The following is a 22,429-nucleotide window of genomic DNA, read 5'->3' as shown; positions in this document are numbered from 1 at the left end:
AAAAAATAGATGGAAGCTACTCTCGAAAAAACGGATTTCCCTTTTGGATATCTTTTGCTAATTTGGACTGGATTTAGCTATGAAGGAAGTGTTGAAGATTCAAGATTGATGAACGTTCTTTTTCTTCCTGATAATCTTAATGAAAAGGAAATGAAATATGTATTGACAATGTAGGAAGGAAGCAGGGTAAGTTCACCCTGATATAGGTCGGTTTTCATAGAAGCAGACAAATGAGAGAAACAGGTCGATCAGTGAACATTTGAGCAAAAAATGATTTAATAAGAAAGTTATTTTATTTGAAGGTGCGACTCTGTAACTGCGTGACGTGTCTTGCGAGGTCCCTTCCCATGCCCTTTATATAAAAAAAAAATACAACAAAATTAAATGTATAGTTTCCCTAGAGAACATTTCTAATCATACATTCAACTTTATTATAGAAGACAACTCGAGAAACAAAAGGAGAAGTGAGTTGGTCTAGAATTCTAGATCTAGCATTGTTCTAGTGGACTAAAGCCCCTGGGGCCAGCGATGCATTCAGATCTCTGCCTTTACATGCAAACTGACTCTGACGGACCAGGGTTCGAAACCGAGTCCATGACTTTAGGTTGGCTAAAGGTCTGTCCGAGGAGTAAATAATTAAGAATCCTTATTTATACACGTATATATATATATATATATATATATATATATATTTCGTAAATGTATGATACATGATGGTCAATTTGTAGTGGCATATTGGCACCGTGTCCATTGAGGACATCAACACTGGGCGGCAATTCTGGGGATTGGGGGGGGGGGGGTACTACTCTCCAACTCCCCTTTTCTTCCTCGTTTTGTCCTCTATTCATTGTGGAAAGCCGATGAGGTTCCGTTATACAGAGTTTGCAGGCACAGGCTCTATTTGAACATTAAACTACAATTTATACAGCCTTGGGTAGAGCCTAGCTCTGTCAATCGCCTATGCGGTATGCCGCCAACATAGTATCACGGTACAGACATGTTTACGCATATTATTATTATTATTAACTGACAATGGTTTGTGCATACAAACTATTTTTAGACGCGTATCCCTCGCATGGGTCTCCTCAACCATATACATGCATCTCTGGAGCCTGGGAAAAAACGGGAGACGATTACGTAAGAGTCTGTATGAGCGCATTGTTGTGGGGCGTGGCGGGGCCCAACCATATCAATAAAACAACGTCTGCTGTGTTATGTTTACACCTGCTCTATATTTGTTATCAAACAGTATATACATGACAATGAAATGTCAAATTTCTTGGCACTCTCTCACATTCTGTACACAAACTTGTTAAATACATAGGCCTATACATCCATCATCACTGTATTAATCTGCATTAAAATTAAATGATCTATCAGTTCTAAATTCTTAATCGAGATTCTATATCCCGCCAAATCAAAAAGATGCCGCAGCGCAAGCCATGACCATTTGTATTATCCTTCTTGTCTGCAAACATTCGTGCTTACTATGCATGCTAGTCTTCTATTGCCGAACCTGATTTTTAAAAGGTGAACGAAAGTAGTCCATATGTTATCTATCTTCTGTTCATTTTGTGAGGCTAATATCAACCCTCTATGTTGAATAAGAAAATAATATATTAAAAAAGGGTCTATGAGTATTTTTTGTCAAATTAAACAACTATTTTTTTTTAGCGAAACCTGCTTGCTATCGATGAAACACACGACAGCGATTGCGAAAGTAGACTATCATCTACCTTCCGCGTTCGTCAATGGAACCGGTTTAAACCAGTAAAATCCCGCCTGGTTCATTCGCCGTCGTTGGCATCCCATATTAGGCGATTGGCATTTTTACTACGAACCGGCTTCTTCTCTACCACGTTGCCGCTCTGTTTACAAACACAGGACATTGTATATGTACGTTCACTACCGCTCGGTTGGTGTTTCGAGGATTTTAGCCGTTTTGAAGGGAAAAAACTGCCTTTCTGTGTTTCTTCTAGTGGATAAGAAGCGAGGGATTCAAAAAGGTGAGTGAACGTTTTAACAAAAATAGTTAAAGGATACAATATAACTTCAGTGAGAGATGAAAGGGAGAATATATAATTATATGTTTATCAAAATGCCTCTAGTAGGTGTGGAGGGAAAGTCGGAGAGAGGAGAGAGAGAGAGAAAGCCGGTATATTGTAATGTGATTTTGACTGAGTCATGTGATCCGCTGACGCGGCAAAGAATAGGTGGTAATATATATATGTATATACAAATATTGTATACATTTACATATATATTATACAATACTTGTATGTATATATTTTTATCATCCTCAGGAATATACCAGAAAATGTTAAAAAAATATGCAAAAAGTCGAATATTCTTTCATTTACTACTTTTTTGTTGTTGTAGTAAACATCATCACCCACAAATTCGGCCTGCTGAAGAAAAAAAAATCTATATTGTAAAATTATTATGTTATTACAATCCTGTTCCTTTTATACCCTCATTTGGGGATATATATATTATATATCCACTGAAGAAGAAAACAAAAACATTTTACGGCTCTTTTGACTCTAGGATATTAACGAATATGATATGTTATTGTCCCAAATCGGCCCCGTGTTTCAGTTGTTTTACGTTCGGCAGAAAACTGTTTTACAGCGTTTGTCAATATATTTCAAGTGTTATATATATATTGGCCTATAACCTCTTGTGTTCATATAGGCTATACGTATAACGAAACATTTGTGCCGAGCAATAATGTTAAGTAACTAAGTTAAGCAAACAACAACATGATAAATATGGAAAAAGGCCTTACGGTGAGAGAGAGAGAGAGAGAGAGAGAGAGAAAATTAAAGCGTAAGAAAAGAAGAGACAGATGATTTAGAGGGAATAAAACACTTTCAATACAAATTACATTCCTTTAACTTTCTGTGTACCAAGAAAAGGGTTGAAAAAGTGGAAGATTCATAGTTTTTAAATAGAAGTATGTTGAAAATATATAACTTGTGGAAAAACATGCATGAAGTATAGGTCCAACAAAAATCATGGAAAGCATTGAAAGGAGAATTGCTCCCTAGTATTAGGAATAGAAGCAAAAAATGAGAGAAACTAGTTAATAGTGAAACCCTGAGCAAAGACCCGATTAAACATGTTGTTGTTTTTTGTTTTTTTGTAATGGCAATCAGTCAAGACCTGACTATTATCACCAACGCCTTTCTTTTTAATATTTCGTTTCGCTGCATCTTTACAGACCAGAAAACCTCAATTCATCATGCAGGGCTCCAGTTTCCAGTGGGACGTGTTCATGATCATTGATATATATATATATATATATATATATATATATATATATATATATATCCCAATCTAGAAGTTGATAATATTTGTAAAAGACTTGTGGCATTTTTTAAACGTTACGAAGAAGTATTGTATTATTCACCTACTTCAACGGGTCAAAAGTACGAATGTATCAATGGACAACATTACACAAAATTAATTCAACATTCATAATTGCACTTTGTTCCTCTTCTTTGTCGTGGGGGGGGGGGGGGTGATGAGTATGTCATTGGTAGTTGTTGAATTTGAGAGTTACTGCTTGTCGCAAAGCTCACTATTCTATTAGTTTGTGAAAAATGAAAAGAAGAAAAGAAAAACCCAACTTTTTTAGAATGTTGTAATTGATTGTAGGAAAGATTTCACATTAACTTTTTTCACATTTTGGATTTTGTGAAAATAGAAAACAAGACTAGTAAAGGGAAATTAAAAACAAAAAACAAGAACAATAATTAAAAGATAATATATAAGAATGAATAGACCGGCCAGGATAAATAAATCTATTCATGAATAAAATATATAAACGAATGAGTAAATAGATAAATAAGTACAATGGATAAAATAGCCCAAAGTTCGCGCTTGTTTCTAAAATGCATATTCTCAAGATTCGAGTGTATCTGTTAAACCTATTTCTTCCAAAGTGTGAAGAGAAAATGATGCATGTTCAGGTTTAGAGGAAGTCTCTTGTGTCCATACGTAATTTGATCAGAAAGCTGGCCCACTGCCAAGATAGAGGGAGGGAAAAGGAAGACGAGGGTTTGTTTTGTGCAATCGACGTCATCTAATTATCTAGCGGATCTTTTTATATACAGTGTATATTTGCAAGTAACGAACAGTTTTTTCTCATCTCTCTCTGTCTCTCTCTCTCTCTGTCTGTCTCTCTCTCTCTCTCTCCCACTCTATCTCTCTTTTATATATACTCTCTCTCTCTCTCTCTCTCTCTCTCTCCCTCACGCACACACAAACCCACACGCCCCACCTCACAATCCTTCCTTTTCTTTTGTAGATTAAAGCTAGAACTGGAACTCGAACTAAGATTTGAGTCATTAGGCATGGGCCTAACAGTGACCTTAGCCTAATTTCCTCGATTAAATCATTTTGTTTTCTACACTTTTTCCTCATGTTACGATTGAGGTTTTGTTGATCATTCGCTTACTATTTTTTCCGATACAAACGTAGTACGCAACAACAAGTGGAATGCAATCAATATTTAGAAATACATGTTTTAATTTAATTTCAGAGAAGGAGAGGGATGCACATATATGATTAAGAAAGAGAAAGAGAGAGAGAGAGAGAGAGAGAGAGAAAGGAAGAGAAAGAGATGTAGGTAGAGAGAGAGAAAGAGAGAGAGAGACGATGATGAATAAAGAAAGAGAGAGTGAAAGAGAGAGTGAAAGAGAGAGAGAGAGAGAGAGAGAGAGAGAACACAGATTTTGAAGTGCATATCATGGACTATATAATTCTTACAATCGCCATGGACATAAAAGAAGAGAACAGACAATCTAATATTGTTTATATCCATCCGGCCATTTCTAAAACAATATCATATAGTTTACCACAAAATGTAAAGAATGATGTAATTTAAATGCATAATAATTTGTTTTTAGGACAGCTCTGTCCAATCACGTTATCATCCTTCTGTCGCTTTCGATGACTTCTTCTAGGCTGTGTTTTCGTTCAATTGATCACATTGGTCATTAATGATAGGAAACCATATGAACATTGAATATCATGTTTCGGAAACCATAAATATTACCTTTATATCTTTCTTTTTTGCAACAATTCGTCTGTTGATAATAATTCCCCCTTTTTCATCTGTTTTAATTCTTAATAATTTAGCAAGTCCTGTGACCCGTTTCGCAAAGCCTTTTCAATGACAAATGACAAAATCAGTGACAAATCTGCTGATAACCAATCACAAGCAAGGATTTCACTAGCTTATAGCAAAAACTCTCACTTCTCACTGATGACAAGGGCTACGTAACACGAAGCTAAATAACTTATCATTCAATTGATTATTGCAATTGATTACATTGATCTCTATGTCCAAACAATCGCAAACATAAATGTTACGATCAGTTGCTTAGCTTTCTTCGTATTGGGCTCTTCATAGGATTCGTATATTATGTCAAATAAAATTAAGTAGGTTATTGGTTTATACAACGAGTCTAAGATTTATTGTTATTTTTTTCTTTATCAAGCCGATACACGAACTCTGACTCTAATTATATAGCGATCATACTGATTCTCTCTTTTTTTTTTTGTAAAATGAATTTATTGATAAATATATGCTTTTGAACAAATCAAACAATCATACACAATCAATTGAAATAACATCGTAGCATCTTAACATAGTTTAAATAAAACATGTTTCGTTTTCTTGAATAACAGTGTTTTTAAAAATGCATAGCTTTTTTGTTTTACGATCATATTGATTCGATTTTTAAAATTGTCTAGATATATTTTTCAAAATATTTTCCCTTTATCCATTGCCTTATCTTTCCAGGTCGTCAAGCTCATCAACTTGCTTCTAGTCTGCCATTTTCGAAACTGAGAGTGAATGAAAATAGGCCTACTTCCAATCTTGGACACAAAATACCGGAATAAACGGTTTTGTCTTTGACTGACGGTTTATTAGCTGGCTTTGTATCAAAATTAGTTACAAGGGGATTTCCCCGAAAAATATTCCAGGAGAAGTGATATTGACGAGGAGGAAGGAAGGAATTAGGGAAGTGAGGAAATTTACGAAGAAAGCAACTTGGCACCTCGTGTTCGTCTCTTCGAAATATCCCTTTACTGCGAATTATCATTATGCCAAATACATGACGTTATTATATCAGTGAAATATAATACCGATCTGTAAACGGAGTGAAAACAGAGAAATTGATAAGACAATGAACAGCGATTCAAGCTCTGTACTAATTAAGCATAAGTATTGAAACTAAAGTTAAATTCGAAGCAAGAATACTGAATATTGCCGATCAGAAGCTCGTGCAGTCTGGATAAAATAGGGTCTGTTTGAATTGATAGAAATTAAGAAATAAGGAAAACAAGAAGCAGAAGTAGAAGAAGACGAAGGAAAAAACACAAACACGACAAAACAGAACGAACGAACAAACGAAAAGACAGTTGCTTGTTTATTACGGAAGTCATCGACGTCGCGACAATGGGGAAGTCAAAGTCAAAAACAAACAGCATTGAATACGCCTCGGACAATATGAACAGCGAGGTCAAACTCAAACGCGAATTCGGACTCTTCGGAGGGACCTGTTTCATCGTTGGAGGCATGATCGGTTCGGGAATCTTCGTCTCGCCTGTCGGCATTCTTCGGGAAACCGAAAGCGTGGGAATGAGTCTCATCATCTGGCTTCTCTGTGCATTTCTAGCGCTGGGAGGTAAGTTTATTTGATTCTTTATTTATTATCAAAATTAAACTATTTTTTGGGGGGAGAGGTCTGGTCAAACTCACATTTGAAGTGTGTCGTGAATCTATATCTATACAAATAAATGAGAAATGAAATATCGTTATTATACTTCTTTTTTTACAAACACAGTGATGTTAGGCCTATGTGAAATAAACTATAAATTGTAATTCACTTTTAATTCATCTCTTTTTTTGTTGTTATAGTATTATTAAAACAAAATGTTGATGTCCCATGTTGAATTCAATTAATTTTATCTTTACCAATTATACTGACATGGAATCGAAATTGAAATATATAAAAACACGTCACTGTATAAACCATGATATCAGATTTTGCTGTACATTGTAAATGCACATAGATACATTTGTTGACTCACACTTCTACAAATGGAGCCCAGAGTGATAGACGTCACTATGAATATGAAGGACAAAGGAAAGGACAAAATATACATTTCCTCATTCTACCCTCAACAATTGCTGTAGTAGACAAAGAAACATCCCTACACTGCTATTATGTAAAAATGAGTAGAACAGATGTCACATGCATATGCACCTATTCTACACACTTTTACATAATAGCAGTGAAGGATGTTCCTTTGTCTACCACAGCAATTGTTGAGGGTAGAATGAGGAACTATATATTTTGTCCTTTTTCTTTGTCCGTCATGTTCATAGTGCGTATTCCGTTGTAGGTGGTTCAAAGATATTTTACAACTTTCATAAAGAATATTTGAGAAAAATAATTTGAGGTGATATATCCCCATGTACGATGAACGAGCGAGTCGCCAGGAAACTTTTTTAAACTTTGCCTCAATTCACCCAATTTATGTTTTCTCTTTGCCTTTTTTCCCCTCCTTCTTGATTCAATTTTTCCTCTTCCCTTTTCTGCATTTGTTCTTTCATTTCTGTTTCTCCTGCTTCGTTTGCTCCTTTCTCTTCTTATCATTCTTCTTTTACCGTTTCTCCTTCTGTTCTTCCAAACCAACATCATCACTCCCACCACTGCACCACCTCGGCATCTTCACCTTCATTATCCAATACTCCACCACCCCCCCCCCCCCATCACCCAACCCCTATCACCATCACCACTCCCTAATCTCCACCAACAACCTCATCCCAACCACCACTACCATACTCCACCACCACCACCACCCCCTATCACTACCACCGCCACCACCACCAACATCATCACCACCACCACAACCCTTGTCACTACAACCACCACCACCAACAATAACAAAAACAAAAACAACAATCTCACCATCCCCCACCACTACCACCACCACCAAACCCACCACACCCTTCATAGGTTCCCTGTGTTACGCTGAGCTCGGTACCATGATCCCCAAATCGGGCGGGGAATACGCCTACCTCTTGGAGGCCATGGGTGCGCTACCAGCCTTCTTGTTCTCCTGGACCTTCACCCTCGTGATACGCCCAGCAACGGTTGCTATCGTGTGCCTCATCATGGGTACCTACACCGCGGAATACATCACCAATAGTGATTGCGTTGATAATGATTTCTTGGCCCGGATATTCGCAATCATGGCACTATGTGAGTACATCCTTTCATAGTGATATAGAAATGACTCTAACTTGGAATAAGATAGGTTCTGTGATTCAAAAAATATAATTGAGAATTGGAATATAATGCCATATTTCACCAGTAAGAGAAAGGAGAAATGCAAAATACTCAGAAACATGATCGATTGTACAGTCACATTAACAGTAAATAGATACATTGATTGCGTGTATGTGCGTGTGTGTGTATGTGTGTGTGTGTGTGTTGAGAGACAGAGAGAGAGAGAGAGAGAGTGAGAGAGAAGAGAGAGAGAGAGACAGAGAGAGAGAGAGAGAGACAGAGAGAGAGAGAGAGAGAGATAGAATTATGACGAATATACATATGTACATGATTTATATACATATGTGTGCACTTTTATTACAATCCTGTAAATAAGAAATTAAGAAAGAGAGAGAGAGAGAGAGAAAAGAAGCTAGAGGAAATGAAATGAGGAAATAGCGAAAATGTCACGACAAGAAGTTATGAACAGAAGCATGATTTCTATGTGGTATTCAAGACGTTTAACAAGGCTATGAATGCACATCTGCTCAACCTATCATCTAAGTATATATATATATATATATATATATGTGTGTGTTCTCACAATGACATAGAATCTTTTTAGAAGTACAACATCCATTACTGACAATGGCATCAATAATTGCTTATGCCGTGTTTACTTTGCACTTTGCAGTGATCCTGACCTTCATCAATTGTACTAGTGTGAAAGCGGCCAATCAAATCCAGATCTGGTTCACCATTGCCAAGCTTATCGTGTGCGCAATCATCATTGTCATTGGCTTCATCAAAATCGGAAAAGGTATGTTCATACTTGTTTTTAAGACTGATAGTTGCAATTTATATGAACGCCTTTATTGCCTTCATCTATATCGCAAAAGTTATGTTCATACTTATTTTTAATACTGATAGTTGCAATTGATATCAACGCCTTTTCCATTGGAAACAACGCACTTTGATATGCCAACCATGAGCCAGTGTTAGAGTTAAAATATGTACAAGTAACCAGGCGGTGACAGTGTGAGTGCAATGAATGAATATGGTTTTAGAATAGGTATATATTATATACTTTCGAAACGCAACTTGTCATATTATAGACGCAATTGAATACAATATTGTGGGAATTTACAGTCAAGTGCAATCACATACAGTTAACAGCTAAAGTATTCATACCCTCACCAATTCTGTCATTGCTTAAGTATTAATACAAAACGATTTGTCCCGATTGACGGTTCTTGAGAATGAGACATATCAAAGCTTACATCTAAAAACATTCAACAAAGGCCCAAACTCAACCATTCCACCTTTTATTCGTGAGTCATGAACAACACAAAAGCATCACGTTTACAAGGGGTATGAATAATTTAGTTGTTAACTGTCCCTGTTTATTTCTGTTTACGTGTTATGCCCGAAGGTGTATTGTTCACTTTCATTTATTTATTTATTTTCCACTTTCCAGCTAAAAACATGGTAGATACAAAATAATGTACATTTCATGAATTACAAAGGAATACATAAAGAAACAAAAATACACAGCAATAACAACGAGTAATTAACAAAGGGGGTGGGGAATGACTAAACATGGTACACCGGTTTGCGGATTGGTAAATAAAAAAGCAAAAGTTAAACTGAGTTGCTTGTCAGGACGAGCAGGACTATTGTAATCGGTATTGATTCTATTCTTAACAAGGAAGAGACAACATAATAGGGCGGTCGAAATTGTCTGTTAAATATAGTACCTCCCGACGGGGTCTTCGTAACATACAAAAGGATTAAAGTTTTGTCGTCTCAACAACTGTATATAATGTATAGTTGCAGTTCCATCCCATATTGAGTTATTTTTAAAGCTAATAATATATTCATTGAATTTTGTTTGATTGATGTACTACAATAGTTTTATTTCGATGTAATGTTTGACAATTTGTTTTGTACCTCTTGTTTTGCATGTGTTCTGTATATACATGTACATTTTTTTTGTATTTTTGTATTTTTTGTTGTCGGGGGGGGGGGGGGGATTGAATATTTGTAATCATTAGACTGCGTGTTCAATGTTTTTTCCTCATTTCATCAGAATAAACAGAACCACCGACTCAATAATAACTGAGTAGTCACATCTCAAAACCAATTTGAAACCCTTTTGCGAAGGATTGATCCTTGGCCGTCGATTTAATGTTTTGTTTGTTTGTTTGTTTGTTTGGTCTGGGTTTATCCAGTTTGTTAAATGTGACAGGGGTAACAAATTACCAGAATCGGGGCAATGTCTCTGATATTATGGGCTGACAACTCTCTCATCATTTTATTCCATCATTCACAATTACTTTCATTTCTTTAAACATTGTATGAGGTTTTCTTTTAGAGGACTGATAATAATGTAATATCCATAATATATTTTGTTAGTATTACCACACGGAAGACTGGGCTTAGGAGGGAAAACAGACATTTAAGATTTTTTTGTACATGAAAAATGAGAGAGGTCTCCATGACTACGTCACAATCTAAAGACCAAATTGTCAATTGGAGAGTTGCACAGATGTATAGTGATTGATTTTCTATTTCAACCGTTCATAGCCTCCTTATTATTATTGGTCGGATTTATTTAATATTTTCGTCGTATTTTCTCTTCTTTTCATGCAAATAAACTCATTAAAAAGATTGGATTGGCCTTTAACCAAAATGTCCACCCTTTGTAATTCTTTGTCATACACAGGTAATACAGAGTTCATTAACCCCCAAACATCATTTAAGCATAGCTCACCGAATGGGTTATCATACGCTTTGGCGTTTTATCAAGGACTTTGGGCGTATGAAGGATGGTGAGTAAGCCCAATACTATCTTGAAAATAGCCAAAGCTAAAAAAAGTCTTTATCTATCATCATTTCGTGATCAATGACGGCTCGAACCGTTCCATAATTATGAATATGCAGTCCACTCAATCGTCTAAGATAAACAGTAAAAAGCCAACATGCATCGTCTTTACAAAGTCATTACTTCATTGTACTATTCTCTTAAATTGAAAATTGTAAATAGCAATTGTGTCTTTGAAGTAATTTATCTTTTGCGATTCATTGCTAATATTAAATAAATACAATTAATTTAACATTTTTTCCAGCAACAACAATTCATTTTATAACGACAAAGCTTCAAGTAGTATAACCAAAAGAAATGTGATAAATTAAAGTAATTGTTTTAGATTTTAAATGCCTTTATACAAATAATAATATACCTTCTATTTGAAACCGAAAGTACGCATGGATATGGAATGTATATGGTACAAATTAGTAAGTATTATTGTTTCATGAGACATGAAATATGCATGTTTCCCAATTATTAATAACAATGGCATCAAATCAGCTTGTAAGTATGCGTTCTCTTTTGATCAATAACTGATTGATCACCCTTTTTTCTCTCTTCATTTGTGATACAGGAGCTTTCTCAATTCATTGACAGAAGAGTTAAAAAATCCGCGAAGGTAAGGAGATTTTCTTTATGGGGCATCTTTTTTAAACGATCCCTGCGGGCCTGCCCCTTAAAAACAGGAGTAAACTTTATTAAGAATTGTCAACTGTGTTGACCGAAACAAATTGAATTGGATTGGAATACTTAATATGATCTGTGAAAAAAATATGAACTAATTCAATTATTGATACCCTTACCAAATCTTGTAATTTGTTAAGTATGTGAAAAATTGATTTGTCCAGATTTACTGTTCGTAAGAATGTGACTTATGAAAGTTTACATCGAAAGTATTCAACAACGAACAAAAAAAATCATCAAATTTAGACGGTTGTTAACTGACTGTATATGAACAGCACAACTTAAATCTGGAATCTTGAAAATCGCCACCTATGAAATATGTGTATTTTCGTTATCAATATATCATCTGGGTTTTTTTTCATGTAATTTGCACATTCATTGTTGTCCCACATTGGTTGACTGTTTCAGATGGATGTAAATGCATTTTCATGATAAACTCATACATTATTTTCTGATGATAAGCAACACCTTACTATTGTTAATTCTGCCAAAATTGTTTTTGTCTCCTTTCAGAAATCTTCCATTATCATTGATGATTGGGATTCCTTTCGTTGCCTTGGTATATATCTGCATGAATATCGCATATTTCACCGTCATCACTCCAGAGGAGATGTTAGCATCGAAGGCAGTCGCAGTCGTAAGTATACACTGTATAAATCCTCAAGAAAGTTAGCGGGGCGTTGTGGCGTGCGCCTGTAATCCAGCTAACAGTGAAAGTTACAAACTGCAACTGATTCAGTCGAGGACGCAGGTTCGAAGCTGACTCATGTCTTTCGGATAGTGACATTAATGACGTTAATTAATGCTTATATGTACTATAGTTTATAGGAGGGATTAGTCCACCCCGCAATGTCACTGGACAGGTGGTTATCTCATCAACTCAGATCTCACTTAACATAATTAAAAGAGGATCATGGGGGACCAGTGGTCACCGATTAGGCATTGTTTTCTATATAGAGGGACCAAGTAGCTACAAGTAAGACAGTGTAGCTTTAAATGATACACGTCTGGTAAAACCCAATACATGAACCTGGTATGAACCCGATGTGTATGTAATCATGGAATGCGCAGTACACCTTAATAGGAGACCAGGTCACAAGTGAGATCTTGCAAAATGCATTGTTAGTCATTCAAAACACAATCCATCATCCAAAGAAATTAAGTATTTCCTGTTGACAATGACAACGATTTTTTTGCGATATTTCACTTTTTGACCTGGCCCAGAGTCAGGTGTACCATGAGTTCATAATCATTACAAATGGGGCATCGTTGTTATGGAGAATACACGAGCTTTCCATTGATACCAATGTTAAGTATTGTCTGATGATACAGTAACAAGAGAGATATCACTGCTTACCTTTTTTGTGAAGAGTATACTTTTATTTTAAGGAATCTTGTTCTCTGCCATTTTGTTTTGAATTATGAGATTCAATATCTTTTATTCTTGAAATAATGTTGAACTTTTGCTTGAGACGGCTGGTTCCACCAGATCACCTAAATTCTTAACATGTATCTCCCCTTCTCCTCCCCCCCCCCAACGCTCTCACTCTCTCTCTCTCTCTCTCTCTCTCTCTCTGTTTCCCCGGGTATATGCTGCACGCTACATCATTATCATTATCTTTATATTGTAGTATAATTTTTTGCTCTCCATTATTTTTATAAACAAATCGTGCCATCGCTACGACATTGAAAACAAAGAATCAAAACGTTTTATTAAATATCAATATGAATCACTTAACCACAGATTCTCGGTTATTAGTTTGTTTTGTTATTTTTCTGTTTTGTTCGTGTATATGTTTTTTTGTGTTGATAGAAGGGTCCATAGTAAGACAATTTGTAGAGTCTTATACTGTTTAGCTACAAGGCTCTCTTGTGAAACATATCTTTTATTCACGGAATGAAACTGCACTAAATTAGATCAGAAGCCAGAATAGATATGATAGATATTGTTCTCTCAATGTTTTCAATTGAAATGTAAAAGGCGCATCACTATCAAACGACTGATTGGTAATTCTCTTTTGTATACCGACATCTGCCACCCCTCAATATCACGAGTTTTGTATTATTTTTATAATCTAACCTGGAGTTGCCCTCCATTAGCATCCCCCTTTACAAATGTGTGGGAAATGAAAGAAATTCCTATTTCCAGATTTCCATTTCGGGCCCATAAAATAATTGCATTCCAGGCATAACTTTATGGTATTACGATAGAAAATGGAAAACGTGTACACACAAAAGAGCAACCTTGAGAAAGGGCATGAATCGAAAAATTATTATCCTGTCGGTCGTATACATGTATTTGTATTATTCTGTCAGTTGTGCATGTGCGGTTTTTTTCTTTTCAAATTCATTCAGAAACGTTTTATTGTCTGTTTTTTTTTGGCAGACTTTTGCACACCGCACAATGGGTGGTTTCGCTTGGATAGTTCCGGTCGGTGTTTGCATGTCAACTTTTGGAGCAGCGAACGCGAGTTTGTTTACAGCCGGGAGGTAAGTCAGATGAATTTGATGATAATAACAATTATCTATTTTCGTGTTATCCCAACTGACCTACTTTTAAAAGCATATCTTACTTTAAAAAAATTGCACCCGGCATTTTACTGACCTAACCTATATTGCAATGAGCAGTTTCGGATATACCATCTGCGCATGGGCAGATAAAAGTGTACCATTCTGTAAAACTCGCCGAGACGAAAAAAACTATCCTCTTATTTTTTTACTGTTTAGTAGGTTTAAGTATCATTATATGTTTTTTCGCAGAATACTTTGAGATGTGTTTGTTATATTGCCTTATTGTTGATATATCAACCACTCAAGTTTATATATTTTGAAATATATTTCGTATACAACTATAAAGGAGTAATACCGACGAGAATGCATCGCTAGAGGATTTGTTTTGCATTTTCAGGATTGATAATTATGATAATAATATTAATGATAACAATAATGATAATGATAATAATTTAGTTATTCTAATTCACTGAAAGTGGATTTTTTTCCTGTGATAAAATATCTAATTTCATATACAAATGTTATACCAATCATAAAACACCCCAAATCCAAAGTTATACTATAAGTGATGTAATTAAATCGAAAAACTTGTAATATTGCTTGTTGCAGGTTACCCTTCGTAGCAGCAAGAGAAGGTCACATGGCTCAGATTTTGGGCATGGTACATGCAAAGAGACTTACACCGCAACCTGCTGTTATGTCCGTGGTAAGTTAATCATCAAAAGATTCCTGCCTCTCCTTTTCCTCCTCCTCCTCCTGCTTCTCCTCACCATCATCATCATTCTTGATTTTGATTATTATCAGTAGTAATATAAGTCATATATCATCATCATCATCATCATCATTATCAATATCATCATTGTCACTAGTATTGTAGTCAACGTTGATATCACAATCATCATCAAATCTATTGTCATAAAAGTATTAGTTGTAGTAAAGGTGGAAGAAGTAGTAGTAATAGTAGTAGGAGTAGAAATAATCGTAACTGTAGAACTAAGACGTAGAGTATTATTGATTTCATTACAATTTGTTATGTTATTGTTATTTTGGGTGTTTTTGTCATTATTGTTCTTCTTGTTTGTGTTATTATCATTATTCTTATCAACATTATTATTGTTAAGAAAAAATATTGTTATTAATATTATTATTGTTATTATTATCATTATTATTATTATTATTATTATTATTATTATTATTATTATTATTATTATTATTATTATTATTATTATAATTATCATCATCATTCTCCCTATTCTTGAGACTTCCTCCTTCATGTCTGTCACCTTACGTTGATACTACTTAAGTCGGGGTAATAATATCCAAAGTCCTTTGGAAGTGCATAGAAACGTCAGATAAAAATATATTATGCGCTACAAGGACGGCATATATCACTATTATCATATCACTCTTAGCAATCAATAGTCTGTATAATAATATAAATATGTATTTTTCTTACGATAGACGGCGATCGCCTTGGCTTTGATCTGTATTGGAGACTTCAACGGACTTCTCAACTACTTTAGTTTCGCTGTTTGGCTTTTCTACAGTCTCACTGTGTTATCCCTAATGATGATGCGATATACACATTCTCACTGGGAAAGACCCATTAAGGTAAGGAATTTTTTCAAGTTGCACCACCAACCAGATGAACCTGAGAGAAAAGTATGCACTTTCTAAGAAGGAAGGCAAGAAATACTTTGTGCGTCCACATTTATTATTCATTTATCTTTCAAGTATTCATGCAGAAATTTCACTATAACACAATCGCTATTTCTATCAAAATAAAGGCAAGGCAATTTCAATAGCCTTGCGCGTGAAATGTGCGAAAATCACCATAAATTAGTAGGTAATCTTATCGTAGTTCTATTGAACATACGGAGGGGTATTGAAATGTGTTCAGTTTCCCCTCTGGAATAGTTGCAATGGTAATCTTTTAAGACTTTTTAAAAGTAACAATTTGTATTTTTTCTTCCTTTGATGCATACAGGTTCCCATCGTGATACCAATCATCTTTTTCTGTGCATCCCTCTATCTCATCTTCGCCCCCATCATCAACACACCAGAGATCGAGTTCCTCTACGCGTTTATCTTCATCGTATTCGGCATACTTGTCTTCTTTGCCTTTGTGTGGTACAAGCTCCAAGTCAAAGGAATGGGTAAGTTCTCCTTTAAAGGGATCTGGTAACCTTGTCTTCGATCCTTTACACAAATCCTTGATTTAGCTCATGCTGCAATGATAATTATAAACCTTAAGGTCAGTCAGGAACCCCATAACTTTTACAAGCCGATAGCCTGTCTGATTATCCAGATATTTATGATTGAAAATCGAAATCTAATTTTTCGTTTGACAAACGGTTTTGATAACACTACAGTCTATTAGGGAAAACGAGTATGGTAAAACCGGTTAATCAAAGGTTTTTACTTTTTGAGGCACTTCTTGATCATTTTAAAGCGCATTTTTGGTAGGGCTCCAATATAACACCATATCACAGACACTGATAGCACGTAGAACCGTGCATCTCATATATAACATTGTTAAACGATCCCTATAACACAAATGGCCTTAGTTATACCATAAATTATCATAATTTCTGTACCCTTGTACATAAAATGTTTGGTTTATATGCAAGTATAAACAAAATCATAAACGAAGTATTATTTCGCCATAGTATTAATCCTTGTTCAGATATCCCCCACCCCCAATTTTTGTTATATTTGTGTATATATTATTTTTAGTAAGTGGCAGTTTTCCGCGTCATGAATATCATCTGAATAAACCTTCGGATCACCCTCAAATTTACAATGTCGCAAATAAAGATATTCTAATACTTAATCCATATCCATGACTTGAACAATTGAATAAGGAGGAGACAAAACAAAAAGAAGAAAGGAAAATAGTTACAGAAATTAGTTTGTGAATTTTTGCTACAATGAAGAACAAACGTCTACAAATTGAGAGATTAAACTTAAATGTTAATGTCATTTTTATTTCTGTATCTATTCTTTAACTCATAGATTCAATGACGAAATTCCTGCAGAAGTTGCTCTATGTTATCCCTACCAGCTATAATGGAAAAGACGACGAGCAGAAGACACCATTATGAGGAAAAGAATCATCGCAAACCATTAAAATTCTTTAAAAAGATAGATTCGACAGTCATAAAATCCAACGAAATTTCTTTGCACAGTGCTGACAGTTCTATGGGCCTAATATAATCACTTATATAAGGACCTATATAAGAACTATGTGCACGTGGAAAACAACAGTTTACATCTAATGCAAGAATAAGCACACACAGAATATGAAGGAAAAAAATGATTAAAGATAAAAAAATAAATCACACTATACGTGATTGTAAGCCTGAGACAATGAAATTTCACTCTATTTTCACTCTCCAGAGAAGTAAAGTTTTAGTGACCACTCGATTTTTTTTTATTACCAATGTTGGAAGTTATAGAAGTGCGCAGTGTTGCCATTTTGCGAGATACCACCGGGTGATTAGTGCCGTGGAATTATGTTCGTGAATTGATGAGCATTATCCGTCCTGTACATATTTCAGAGATATATTTTTGGTCGTAGTACAGGGTGTGATATGAAAGAGCAATATGAATTATTATTAATGGTTTTTAGGTATTCATTACATGTAAAATGAGCCTAAATTCAAATCAAATCCCCCTTTTTTCATGGCCTTGAATACAGTGATAAAACCTTAGAAATGAAGGAGTTAGTTTCTCAACTTTTTTTTAAAATTCTAAGTTAGCAGCGTCACCCAAAAATTATATTTACAAAAACATCTGTTTACGCCTATTTGTAAATTAATTTTAGAATGTCTTAAAATCTTCTTAATTCCCTTTGAAAAGGTACATGCGATTTCTAACCTCACTAAGTTTACAACATGTAATATTCATTTGTGCTTGCTACTTTGTTTTGTCACTGATGATAATGCCATTTCTTTTCCATTGCCAAAATGGTTATGTTATGGTCTACTTATGTTGGTGTAAAGAAGTATACTACAAACAAATAATGACTGATTTGAGGGGCGCATTAAAAACTATTGCCAAAGATAATCTCAAAGCTGTACTGTACGAAAGGAAGACGACAAAGAAGAAGAAACAAAGTGGGAAAAGAAGAAGAAAGAAGAAACTGGAAAGGCCTAGCTCATCTGCACTAGTGAACAGGAGGGATTAGACCACGCTGCAAGGTCACTGGACAGGTGGTTATCTCATCAACTCAGCTCTCAATTGACATAAGAAAAAGAGGATCATGGGGGGACCAATGGTCACCGACTAGGCATTGTTTTCTGAATAGAGGGCGCAAGTAGCTACAAGTAGTAAAGTGTGGCATTAACTTAATCTACCTTTTCGTTCTTCCAACCCTGCATCATTCTTGTGTTGCCAATTTAGAAAACACAAAAACAGTAAAGAGTACATCTCAAAATAGATTGGGAACGTGTACACTGACTATTAGCCAAGTGGGCCGACACCCGCATGTACTATGAAGAATATGTACATAATATATATTATATAAATGCATTCCTGCAACGGTTGTGCGACTCCTTTGGCAGGAAATCCCAGTAGAAAGTTATGTTACATCATGTACATAATCTATATAATCTAAATAGAGATCATGTCCAAAGTACAACAGATTTTGTTTACTGAATATTACTGCTGCATGAAATATCATTTATTTGGCGTAATTTCGTTGCATTTATTTTACATCGGAAACAGGGGAACTATATCATTCTTGAAAACTTGTATATTGTCTTCCAAAGTTATCATTCTCTTCGATGTGCGAATAATCGATCTTGATAATAGTTAGCATCCAAAACGTACGGTACTATATACTCGACGCCGTGTGGGCGCCATTTTACTACTCCTCTTATCCGCAGGGGCTTTACCTTTTGCGGATTATGTGAATCAATGGGCTATCCATGTAAATACTGTGATCAATGGGTTTTATTTATTTCCCTTATAGGTGCTCTTTGTACAGGTTATTAAAAATATATTTAAGTCGGCTTTGAAATTGTTATACTGTTATTCGTCATTATATTATACCGACAATTTCGGCACCTTTAATTTTTAAACCATAATTTTAAGAAATGATGTACAGGTATTTATTAATTAATGTATTTAATGTTTGCCTTTATTCCAGTGTATTTATATTTGTATTCGCACAAAGTGCTTGATGCTTGTCCATCATATAATACGTATAATTGTGTTATGTATTACATGCATGTGCATATATTATATACATGTATACGGTATCTATTTGATGACGTCAGTGCGGTGCATGGCTTGCAATCATTGCGATGGCAGTTCTGTAATAATGATATCAATTGGTCTGGCAACTAAGTGATTGTTAAGACCAGTAACTTAAAATCGCATTCGCAAAAAGCTCAAAGCATGTACATAGATGAAAACCTTGCCTGTGTTAATGTATGTATTTCATTGGATGATATCGGTGTGTTGTCTGTTAATGACCAGCAAATTTTCGCAAATAGCTCCAAGCATGTACGTAAAAGGATACCTTGTCTGCGTGTGGAAATTCTGAAATATCAGAACTGAATATACTATTGCATGGTGTAAATATTTGACGATGTGTCATACATACACATACACCTAACCGGGCAGACATATAACTAGATTTCTTATTGCTCATTCATATGTTTGCGATATATTACAGAACAAATGTTGTTATCAACGTAAACATGGTGTAAATACTTGGCGATGTGTCGTACATAAAAGTACAAAAAGTACACCCTTCGTAATGTCCTCTTTAACCCCCCTCAAAAAAGTATTAATATTTATCATAATAATATATGTATATGGCTGGTGCAATGAAATTAATATTTATTGTTTCAGATATGTTAATTGTCCAATTGGTAACTGGAATACATTTTAATGATATGACCAAGTCATCATTTGCAAATTGTTTAAATCTAGAAATGGAAATGATTTATAATTCGATGTACACCATCTAGTATAAAATCCCCCGAAGCAAATGTAATATATAGGGGTGTATGCTGTATATAAAAACAAGTGATAACATTTGTGAATTGTGAAGCAATAAACATTGGGATTCACTTCCAATTAAAGTAAGATGTTTGTGATGTATGCGATAATGTATGTATACATTACACACCAGTGACCCCTTCCAAGTTATGCGCGTTATGATAAATGTATACATTCATAAATGTATAAATATATTTGGAAAATCAATCTTGCTTTATAATAAAAGTGTCATCCAAAGTGAACTGTTGTTTGTCAAACGTTTTTCTCTGGTATCGGTCAACGAATGGAAAGAATACATGAATAGATAGGGGAAATAATGACAACATTTTATATACGACAGAGACAGAGACTAGGAGAGGCAGAGTGAGAAATAGGGAAATAAACAAAGAAAGAAAGAGAGAGAGAGAGAGAGAGAGAGAGAGAAATAATAATTAAAAAAAAGGTTGGGGAAAAATAATTCAGATCAGACACAAAACATATTCACCAAATACACCGAGTCCCAGAAACCATGATTTTATTAAGTTTATCTACTGGAATGAAGTTCGGATAAAAATAATAAAAATGCAAGAAACAAGGAAACATTATATTGAGATGAAAAACCTTCACATATTCTGATTAATTGGCCGTTCAAATAAGTGGCCCAGGCCAATTGTCACGACGAAACAAGATATGGGTATAATGGGGGGGGGGGGGTAGTAGAGATAAGAAAAATATGAGGGAGGGATAAGGATAATTTTAAAAAGAAAAAAATGGTAGGTCCACTTCTGCATCTCCGATCTTTCAGATATAACGAGGTAAACCGCTGAAAAAAGGGGGGGGGGGAGAAGAAAAAAAATGGCAAATATATTTTTAAAAAACACGCCTTGGTATTTTTGTACGTGTAAGCGATTGGCTACTGCACGCAGCAAAGGTCATCTGCGTAATCGTTTAGCTCGGTGTTATAAACACAAACAAATGAATTAGAAGTTATGAGATACAGAAATCAATGTGCAGCGTATCGAACTTTACGACATCATGGAAGTATGAGACTTGTCGCGTCATATGTAAAAGAGGCTTAATTCGCATTTCATTGACCCAGTAAGCCTGGTGCCCCTCCCAAGAAGTCTGAGCCCCTCCACGCCCCTCCTCAAAGCTTGACCGGGGCTACGTCTCTACCTCGATGCAACGCGTTTCCCCGTGTGATAGAGTATGCAAGGGAGATTCGTTGTCAGCAGAAGACCAAAATGACGTTCAACGATAGAAGTGTGTGAAAGCTCCCAAAAGAGTTTCACTCGAAGGAATCATGTATATTGATAGAGAAGTAAAAAAAAAAAAAAAAAAAAAAAAAAAAAGAGAGAAGCGATTTCTTTGTTAGGTAAAATATTGCAAATATGAACAGAATCGATTCATGTATAGTCTCTTTTTAATGTTTATATCTGATTTAGAAAATTTCAAGAAAAACATATACACTGTACTTAAACTCGGGAGTCTGTACATTCAAATTCTTACCACAGGAACAAAATAATTGCTTTTCATGAAATTCAATTCATATTTTCTGATTAGACATAAAAAAGCTTTTGCTTCTTTGGGAAAGCAATGTTACTGCCTGTAAGTAAATAAGCTAGTATTTGAATTTGTTAATATCATTTGGAATATTCGGAAAATGAGTGAAAGCCAAGAATTAAAACTAACAACCATGGTGAATCACCAGGCTAGCGGTTTGAGTCCCACCTCGGCATTTAATTCAATTTCAATTTTAATTTACTCATGTTTCCAACAAAACACTACAAATCAATTATAATCATTCAAAACAAATGTATAAATACATGTCGGAAACAGAGGGGTCCACAAAATAGCAAAGCTTGTACAAGTGTGAACATCTCAAATGATAATGTCCTTTGGTAAGTATTTATTTGCGTTTGCCACTTTCCACCCCGGTGTAGTAATGGATACACGGTAGAAAGAAATTCGTTTAATTCTTGACCGCCTTTTTCATGTAGGCTCGACTAAAGCCGGGGTAAAAACCAAAGCCATATTATGTAGAGTTTGGCCAACTTGGTTTCGTGTGGTCTCAACATGGCGT

General features: G+C 35.2%; 1 protein-coding gene across 1 annotated transcript; it reads left to right on the top strand.

Moving 5' to 3' along the window:
* Window positions 1–1,816: 1,816 nt before the first annotated feature.
* LOC582215 (b(0,+)-type amino acid transporter 1) lies at window positions 1,817–20,609 on the top strand. The gene is made up of 12 exons (XM_782175.5): window positions 1,817–2,006; window positions 5,813–6,701; window positions 8,040–8,285; window positions 8,986–9,111; window positions 11,017–11,122; window positions 11,735–11,779; window positions 12,358–12,481; window positions 14,231–14,334; window positions 14,965–15,061; window positions 15,817–15,966; window positions 16,343–16,511; window positions 17,371–20,609. The coding sequence occupies exons 2-12, from the start codon at window positions 6,473–6,475 to the stop codon at window positions 17,457–17,459; spliced, it is 1,485 nt and encodes a 494-aa protein (XP_787268.3). The 5' UTR covers window positions 1,817–2,006; window positions 5,813–6,472; the 3' UTR covers window positions 17,460–20,609.
* The last annotated feature ends 1,820 nt before the right edge of the window (window positions 20,610–22,429 follow it).

This window comes from Strongylocentrotus purpuratus, unplaced genomic scaffold (assembly GCF_000002235.5).
Source record: "Strongylocentrotus purpuratus isolate Spur 01 unplaced genomic scaffold, Spur_5.0 spur5_scaffold_20, whole genome shotgun sequence".
NCBI lineage: Eukaryota > Metazoa > Echinodermata > Echinoidea > Camarodonta > Strongylocentrotidae > Strongylocentrotus > Strongylocentrotus purpuratus.
This window is presented reverse-complemented; position numbering and strand designations above follow the sequence as displayed.

Excerpts from the sequence above, each read along its gene's own strand:
- LOC582215 (XM_782175.5), top strand. The coding sequence starts at position 6,473 with ATGGGGAAGTCAAAGTCAAAAACAAACAGCATTGAATACGCCTCGGAC. Across the intron at positions 14,335-14,964 it reads AGTTTGTTTACAGCCGGGAG|GTTACCCTTCGTAGCAGCAA; the intron begins GTAAGTCAGATG and ends TGCTTGTTGCAG. Across the intron at positions 15,062-15,816 it reads AACCTGCTGTTATGTCCGTG|ACGGCGATCGCCTTGGCTTT; the intron begins GTAAGTTAATCA and ends TTCTTACGATAG.